Genomic DNA, 8,796 nt, shown 5'->3' on the forward strand with positions numbered 1-8,796 from the left:
CAATTTTTTTGACATTCTTTATTTTTTTTTGTTAATTTTAATAATTTTATTTTATCTTGTTATCATAATTTATTTTTAAAATAATGTATAATTTTTTAGAAAAAACTTTTACTTTTACAAATTTTTATATTTTTTGTTTTAATTTTTTTTATCAAAATATTTAAAATATATATTATTTATATGTATTTTTAAGAACATAAAAAAGAAGAAAAAAATAGGAAAAATATGAGCATAAGTGGAATGAAAATTATATTTATATTAATTTTTAATAAAATAGGGTCTCTTAATTAAATTTTGGGTTATTTTATTTAATGTATGATGTTAATTTATTATACGTATATATATTGAAGAAATATATATTTGTTTTTATTAATTATTATTATTTGCCGCCATTAATGGATTAGATAATGGTACATTATTTATAAGTTGTAATCTTCGTATAGGTACTGATATGAAAACTAATATCCTCTTCGGTCTCCCCACTCCCAGTCAGCCCAACGGGAACCCGCCATTCCCCGCTTTTTACATCTAAACCTTCAACACAGTCATTAATGGCGCTTAAAACCCTCTCGACGATTCTATCTCCTCTCTCTTTCCCCTACAATCCCACCCTTTTTAGTTCGAAGCTTCCTAAACTCCACTCTAAACCTTCTCTCGTGCTCTGTAGATTATCGCAGCCACAGCAGGGCTACAATCACTCACCCATTTCTAAGGTCAATTTATCGGACCCTACGCCCATACCGGACGGAACCGGGGCGGCCGCCCCGACACCGGGAGACCGCTTCCTAGAAAGACATCGTTCAATTGAGGCTGCGAAGCTTATTAAAAAAGAGAATAAGAAGAAGAAGAAAGACAAGCCATTTAAAGTCTCTACTGCCGTGGCTTCTTGTTATGGCTGTGGAGCTCCGTTACAGACTTCGGAGCTTGATGCTCCGGGTTATGTAGATGCAGATACATATGCACTGGTATAAAATTTCGAAGCTTTTCTTTGTGGGATTTATTTTCTGTTGTTTTGGTTTTAGATGTTCAAACTCAATTTTGCACTTAAATGGTTGTGGATAAATCTGTTTTTTTTTTTTTTAATTATTATTATACTGGTTAGAACCTCAAGTATACTTCGAATTCGAAATGGTCAAATACGGTTATTCTTTTAGATTAATAATTGAAGATAATAGCTTGAGCTTGAATCTATGCCCAGAAACTGTTTGAAAGAGTGTTTAAAATTGCGGAGCATAATTCAATTTTAGATATTTTGGGGTCAATGTGTATATTTTTTTGAGGGGACAGGAGAAGGTGAGAAGAGTCATTATTATAGAAATTGACTCTGATTATTGGAATTTCATGGTGGTGAAGTATTACTGTTATATCGGTCAATTCTAACTTCCACAACATGCTTATAACTCAATTTTATTTGCTCTCATGAAATGTAAATTAACATCACGTGCGAAATGAATGTTGTTTGTGCAGAAGAAGAAACACCGCCAGCTTAGAAGTGTTCTCTGTGGAAGGTGTAAGCTTCTGTCCCATGGACACATGATAACTGCTGTTGGGGGAAATGGAGGTTATTCTGGCGGGAAACAGTTCATCACAGCTGATCAGCTCCGAGAGAAGTTATCCCACTTGCGTTATGAGAAAGCACTGATTGTTAAATTGGTGAGTATGACTTATCATTTTGTTTCGTCGTTAGTCGAATTAGAGATTGCTTAAGAATGTTGGTTATTTTCTTTACGGACTATTTGACAGTAAGTGCTTGTAGGTTGATATCGTGGACTTCAATGGTAGCTTTTTGGCTCATGTTCGTGATTTAGCTGGTGCAAATCCTATTATACTAGTTGTTACAAAGGTAATTATATTCAGATTGGTGGCGTATGCTGATTTTCAGCTTTTTTGTACGAAATGGATGTTTAAGTATATGTTCTCATATCAGATTGATCTCCTTCCGAAAGGGACCAATTTAAACTGCCTTGGTGATTGGGTTGTAGAGGCTACTACAAAGAGGAAGCTTAAGTAAGTCATTAGGCATTTTCCTACACTTTTTTTTGCATGCTAATAATGTAAAAGGAGTTGCTGGAAATTATTCTGACTATATATTTGTTTAAACTAGTCTTAACTCTCTTGGCTAAGACTTTAACTATATTTTAATTTTATACTTTAAAGCAGTCATTGCAGATAAATATAATTAATATTTTATCGAAGCTTTGGAGCTTGATATGCATATTTCTATGATTATACTATTCTTTGCAGTGTTTTAAGTGTTCATCTTACAAGTTCAAAGTCTTTGGTTGGGATAACTGGAGTAGCATCAGAAATTCAAAGGGAGAAGAAGGTTTTTCTATTTCACTGTTACATGCTGTTGTGTGTTAATATTCTCTATGCTTGTACACATATTGCAGATCATTAAGTAAGGCATATACTTATCAGGTGTCATTTATAAAAATTAACTAGAAATTTGGAAGATAAAATATGAAATGTCACAAAACACTTTAGTTAGTGAATATGAAATAGTTACAACGCCACTAAGGTATTTCATGATTACTTTAGGGAATAATAAAGTAAGATGAAGTATAGAAAGATTTTAATTAGAGTTTATATGTATATATCTTCATAATTTATAGAAGATTTAAACAGTTTTTTCTGTATGAAGTATAACTTTTCCTCTTTAATGCTTTCAATAACTTATGCTCTTTGGCTGACTTTTTGTGCAGGGTCGAGATGTTTACATTCTGGTTAGTTTCTGAACGGGAGGTTAAATTGTGTTGATTTTGAATATTAATTATAATACAAAGAGATTACGTTTGTTAGTTGATACCTGGTAGTTTTCTTATGTAAAACTTTCAATTCTCTTTTTTCATTTAGGGTGCCGCTAACGTTGGGAAATCAGCATTTATCACTGCTTTGCTGAGTAAGCCATTTCATTCATTTTGTGAAACTTGCTTATACATTGATTGAAGTTTGCTTGTAGACAATCTTAATGAAAGAGCTTAAACTTCTAGTTTAATTATTGCCAACTTCAATATGTTCCTCTATATTGTTAAGAGAGATGATAATTGGAGGCTACTATAAAAGTTGTTGTATTTGATTTTTGATTGATCATTAGGGTGATTCTTCACCCAATGTCTTCAGTTTTGGGGGCAGGGCCAGACGGCCAAAACTATAAAAGAAAAGTAGTGTTGAATGATATGGCTGTAAGTCTGTAATTGAGATTGAGGATTTCTTTGAAATTTTTTTAACTGAGGATCTATCCTGGGTCTGAGTCTTTGCTATGCCATTTTATATAATTTATCCATGAATTTAAAATATCTATTGTGTAAAGCAAAGTTACATTCCTTTCAGCTGGAATTATGGGCCAAGTCTGGACTTTCTGAATGCCATCGTGGATCATTTCTATTTTAACTTGTACTACTGTTTTGTTTGATACCAGAATTGATGGCGGAAAAGGACCCAGTTGCTGCAGCTGCACAAAAATATAAACCAATACAGTCTGCAGTTCCTGGAACCACATTAGGTCCCATTCAAATTAATGCTTTCCTAAGTGGCGGGGTATGCCTTTTTCTTATCATTTATCTTATGATAATTCCTCTCCTATTTCAGTGGTATTACTTGTTCTTAATATACGAGGATTTAATAGGTCTTAGTATTATTGTTATTATCAAATCCAATATTTGAAACGTAAAATGTTTTATGAAAAGTTATATGTGTGTGTGTGTATACTTATATATTTCATGGAACCTACATTGGTAACTTTCTTCTTCATGCAGAAGTTATACGACACACCTGGAGTTCATCTCCACCATAGACAAGCAGCAGTGGTTCATTCAGAAGATTTGCCAGTCCTTGCTCCTCGGAGTCGAATCAGGGGTCAAATATTTCCTGTAAGTTTAATTTTTGTACTGCTTTGGCTTCCTAAGCTCTTTTCAGTAAACTTCTTGGTTCTTATTTATCATAATTATCAGGTTCAATCAGAAAATGGTACTGCAGGGAACAATATGGCCAACCTCTTGAACGGTCAATCATTATTTTGGGGAGGTCTTGTCAGAATAGACATATTAAAGGTGTTGTCATTAAATTAGCATGCTTAACATTTATATCTTATTTCATCCCCCGATCCAACATATTCTAAGATCTTGATGCTTTCAGGTTCTTCCAGAAACACGCTTAATATTTTATGGACCCAAGATTCTTCAGATTCACGCAGTACCTACTGACGAGGCAGATGAATTTTACCAGGTTATCTTTTAATCAGAATCATGATCAATTAATAATGAACATTGGATGGAACTATTTCTCTTAAAGCTAAAAAGTTTTTACTATGTTGCAGAAAGAAGTTGGAGGTCTACTGACACCTCCAACAGGAGAACGAGTAGAAGAATGGCGAGGACTCGAAATAGTGCGTGAACTACGATTAAATTTTGAAGGCGTAGAAAGGTAATTTTAAATTGTCCATATTGCCTCCTCCTTCCATTTTGGTTGCCTCAATCTTGTGTCAAGGAAGCCAAAACTGTTCATCAAATTAATTCATTTGGTTGAAACTAACTATTTATGAAAATTGGTTTTTATCTTTTTGGACAGGCCTGCTTGTGATGTTGCTATATCAGGCCTAGGATGGTTTAGGTTGGAGCCTAAGAGCCAAGTGGTAAGCAATTCAGATTCAAGCTCAGGAGAAACCTCAGGCGAACTTCGTATAGTAGTCCATGTGCCGAGACCGGTGGAGATATTTGTGAGGCCCCCATTGCCTGTTGGGAAGTCTGGTGAAGATTGGTACCAGTACCGGGAGTTGACAGAGAAAGAGGCAGAAGCAAGACCAAAGTGGAATTTTTGATGATTGGTGAGTCGTGTTTCACATGTGTGTGTGTGTGTGTATATATACCCTGCAATTCATTCTGTGGAAAAAGTTATCGACCTTGAGGTCTTTTGAGTTTTTGAAGATAGTTATTATTGCGGAATAACAACTATTGTTTTGTCGATAACAAAGATTTTTAATTGCGTCTGTATATATACATATTATGTACTAATTATTGATTGTATATTTTAACCAAGTATTTTCTGTACTGTACGTAACATTTGTTAATATATGTACAGATATATAGTTATAGTTGGGATAAGGTAACAAAATTGCTAGGTTGGTCCGCTGGTCTAAATTTTTTTTCAAAATGAATCTTAAGGTTTGAAAGGCTAAAAGAATAAATAAATCATTTTCCCTCACTTGTATAAATTTGGTAGGTTATGCAGAATGTGACGTTCTTAGGGTGTGATTGGTAGGGGATTTGGAAATGATTTTATGATTTTGAAAACTTAAAATTTGTGGGACTTACCAAAATATTTGATTGGTAGATTGTTTTTGAAAACTATATCCTAATCAGAATTCTAATTTTGTGTTGTAATTTAAAAAACAACAATTTTGCATTTTCTTTGTTTTGTGATTTTTTCTCCAAAAACTTAAAATCAAAATCAAGATTTGTTTGTTCTCTCTACTCCTATCCTTTGTATCATTGCTTGTATTTATTATTATTTTTTTTGTCAATTTTTATGACTTGAGTATGTTCCCACTAGTAATAAGGTGTTTATGGAATATTTTATGACATTTATGCACAATTCAAAAATAAGTTGTGCGGGTATTTTTATAGATGACAATGCAATATTGTTATAAATCTAATCAATAATTATTATTAAATTTTAATTTATCAATATAATTAAATTTTACTTAATTAAATCTATTGATAAGTCAAAATTTAATATTATACAACCTATGTATATAAAATATATAAAATTAAAATAATATTCAAATTCAGCTGTTCCAATCACATATTCAGTTTATGTTATATTTTCAAATTTAATACCGATCATAGATTCATTTTTTTAAAACTTAAAAACAGTTTACTGACATTGAACCAATCACATTTTCAGAAACATGATTTTAGTCACTAAATTCAGATTTTCATTTTAGAATCTCACTTTTAAAAAATACAGTTTTCTAATCGCGAACCAATCAGACCCTTAACTTCTTGAACATTACTGATTTTAATTAATTATATAATTTTGGCGAAATCGGTCTTTGCTAAATCAATTGAATCATTCTACACTGTTTGCCAAAAATTACTTCAATAGCACATAATAAAATTATTAAGCTAAAAATTATAAATGCTCCCACCATAAAAGTGACTAGAGAATTTCTTTAACCAACATTGTGATACAAACTATTCCCTGTTAAACTTAGACTGAGTTTAAGATTGAAACAAGGTTTGGTGAGAAATTATAGTAAATGGTCCAAAACAATAGCACTAAGAAGCTCAATGTTCTTATTTTAAAAAGGGATATTTGCGGCAATAATGTCTATATAGTTAAGTTTGTTGCACTTAAATGCTTATATAAAAAATTTGGCAGCAATAATGTCTACCGTTAATGTTTTAGTGTAGCCGTTGTCCCTAAGCCGTTAGGGGTATACAAGGTACATGTAGCACAACCTGATTGGGTTTAATTATTAAAATTTAAAACAAAATCAATTAATATTTCTGTTTTCTAATCTAAAACAAAAAAAACAAAAAAACTAACCATTAAAAATATAATAAAAAAAACCGATTGTCTTAATAACAAGTTCTAAAACTAATCTAAAACAAAAAAATCTAAAAATTCATTACCCATAAAAGACGATCAAAGCTTTCCCCCCGACGATTGAAGAGATGACGATAGGAGCATGGAAGAGACGACGACGACTTTGCCCCCACAATGTCGATCATTCGACAACCGGAGGAACAACCACCCGACTACAGTTAGTTCTTTTCTTTTGTACATAACCTATTGACTGGGTTTCATTTCTTCTCAAAGTGTTTTTACAATTTTTTTGGGAGAATGATAATGATACTCTATATAGAGCAGTTTGGGCGGGGAAGGGTGTTAGTTTTCAAATTTTTTGGGGGTGAGAGTTTTTTTGATTTACAGTAGGTGGTATTATTAAATTTGGGTAAAATTGTTGTTGGGAAGCATGTGCATACAATTGACAGAGTGTGGTCCATTGAAATATATGCTTTGTTTATTGAGGGAATCTTTGTTGTTCTGGTTTATGGTTCAATCGTGTGGTGGACTATGTTGCTCTTCAAGTGTGTGAACTATATTGTGTTTCGGTTTGTGTGTGTGTGAAGTGTTGACATAGCTATTTTTATTTCTGTTGACTAGGGCGGTATGCTAAACCAGAGTTGTCTTTATTTAACAGGTGGTCATACTAACATCTTCACTATTGCAATACACCATGGGGGAAGCTGGTTTACTCCATTCGGCAATAGAAGATATGAAGGAAGTAAAGTTGATTATGTTGATTGGGTGGATACTGATTACTTCACTAGAATGGAATTGGATGGAATGGCCTTGGACTTAGGACATAAACTTCCAGTGAGTTTTATGTACAAACCAATAGGAAAGGTGCTTAATACGAGCATCATGGTGGTAGGAGATAAGGAGATCCAAAGAATTGTAGAGGATATTGAGAGGAATCGGGCTACAAGATTGACATATATCTTATTTTTCTGGAAACAGTCCGCCCTTTAGATTGGAAGGAAGATTCAGAAGCTGTTAAACATGTCCCTGCTACCACTTTACCTCCTCTGAAAAAGATGTATTATAGAGGAACTACCAGATGGTTGTGATGTCCCTGTAGATGTTGTTGGTATCCCTGTTGATGCAGCCATTGATGGGGAACAAGAAGAGTTTGATGCTAATTAATATTCAGAGGAATTTCAGGATGCTGACTTTGATGAACCTGATGAAGAGGAATGTGAAGAAGAGTTTGACTACATGAATTGTGAAAGTGATATGGAGAACCAAATACCAGAGGTGGTTGTGGTTTCAGATTCAGAGGATGATATTGGTGATGTGAGGGAAGATACAGTTGAGGAGAACCAAGAACCGGCTCAGGATGATAGAAATGGGAAAGGAAAGCAAGCTAATGTGAGGGAAAATACAGCTGAGGAGAGCCAAAACAAAGTTCAGCATGACAGAAAAGGGAAAGGAAAGCAAACTGGTTGTAGTAGAAGAGAGAATGATGAAGATTTCATATTGTAGGAGGAAGAATTTGAGCAAGAGGTTGAAGCTGAGAAAGAGATGGGTACACAATCTGACCCTTGGAGATGGTGGCAATCAGTTTCAGATTTTTGTACTCAAAATGTTGATGATGGAGACTCAGATGGTATATGTTCTGAGGAGGAGTTACACGAATTGAAGTCAGATGATGAATTTGATGCTGGTAAACATTCCAAAGAATTCAACCTGAAAACCAAAATGCAAAACTTCCAATTTGTTCTTGGCATGGAATTTACCACTATTACAATTTTAAGGAATGCAATAAGGGAGTACTTTATTGAAGGTGATCGAGAATATGTATTTATTGCCAACGATTCAAATAGAGTTAGAGTTAAGTGCAAGGGTGCAAACTGTGAATGGATGTTGTTTGCTTCAATAGTTAACAAAACAGATGGCAAGACAATGATGGTCAAAACAGTTGTTGACAAGCATAGTCGTGGACAATAAAAAGCTGACCTCAACTTGGCTTGCAAAGCACTTTTTGGAGCAATTTAGGCTAAATCCGAGTATGGAATACACTGCATTTAGGGAGATAACTGCAAAGACCAAGTACTCACGTGTGTCTAGCTGGACATTTTACAGAGCCAAGACAAAAGCAAGGAAGATGTTGGAAGGGTCTGTCAAGGAACAATACACCATTCTTGATGATTACTGTAAAAGGTTGTTGGCTACCAATCCTGGCTCTACTGTGAAGTTGAAAACTGATTTGGTTAATGGGAGAAGGAC

At 33.8% G+C, this 8,796-nt stretch overlaps 1 protein-coding gene across 2 annotated transcripts; it reads left to right on the forward strand.

Moving 5' to 3' along the window:
• The first annotated feature begins 438 nt into the window (after window positions 1-438).
• Window positions 439-5,053, forward strand: LOC133798031 (putative nitric oxide synthase). Of its 2 annotated transcripts, XM_062236203.1 has the most exons (13): window positions 439-965; window positions 1,468-1,653; window positions 1,757-1,843; window positions 1,928-2,007; window positions 2,245-2,326; window positions 2,706-2,726; window positions 2,857-2,902; window positions 3,422-3,540; window positions 3,759-3,872; window positions 3,954-4,052; window positions 4,138-4,227; window positions 4,319-4,425; window positions 4,570-5,053. In XM_062236203.1, exons 1-13 carry the CDS (start codon window positions 552-554, stop codon window positions 4,817-4,819), a joined length of 1,695 nt encoding a protein of 564 aa, XP_062092187.1. In that variant the 5' UTR covers window positions 439-551; the 3' UTR covers window positions 4,820-5,053. The 2 variants fall into 2 exon arrangements, with proteins under 2 accessions (XP_062092187.1, XP_062092185.1); XM_062236201.1 differs by having other exon boundaries at window positions 3,759-4,052.
• Window positions 5,054-8,796: the final 3,743 nt, after the last annotated feature.

The sequence above is a fragment of the Humulus lupulus genome, chromosome 8 (assembly GCF_963169125.1).
Source record: "Humulus lupulus chromosome 8, drHumLupu1.1, whole genome shotgun sequence".
Taxonomy (NCBI): Eukaryota; Viridiplantae; Streptophyta; class Magnoliopsida; order Rosales; family Cannabaceae; genus Humulus; species Humulus lupulus.

Excerpts from the sequence above, each read along its gene's own strand:
- LOC133798031 (XM_062236201.1), top strand. The coding sequence starts at position 552 with ATGGCGCTTAAAACCCTCTCGACGATTCTATCTCCTCTCTCTTTCCCC. Across the intron at positions 2,008-2,244 it reads ACTACAAAGAGGAAGCTTAA|TGTTTTAAGTGTTCATCTTA; the intron begins GTAAGTCATTAG and ends TATTCTTTGCAG. Across the intron at positions 4,228-4,318 it reads AGGCAGATGAATTTTACCAG|AAAGAAGTTGGAGGTCTACT; the intron begins GTTATCTTTTAA and ends ACTATGTTGCAG.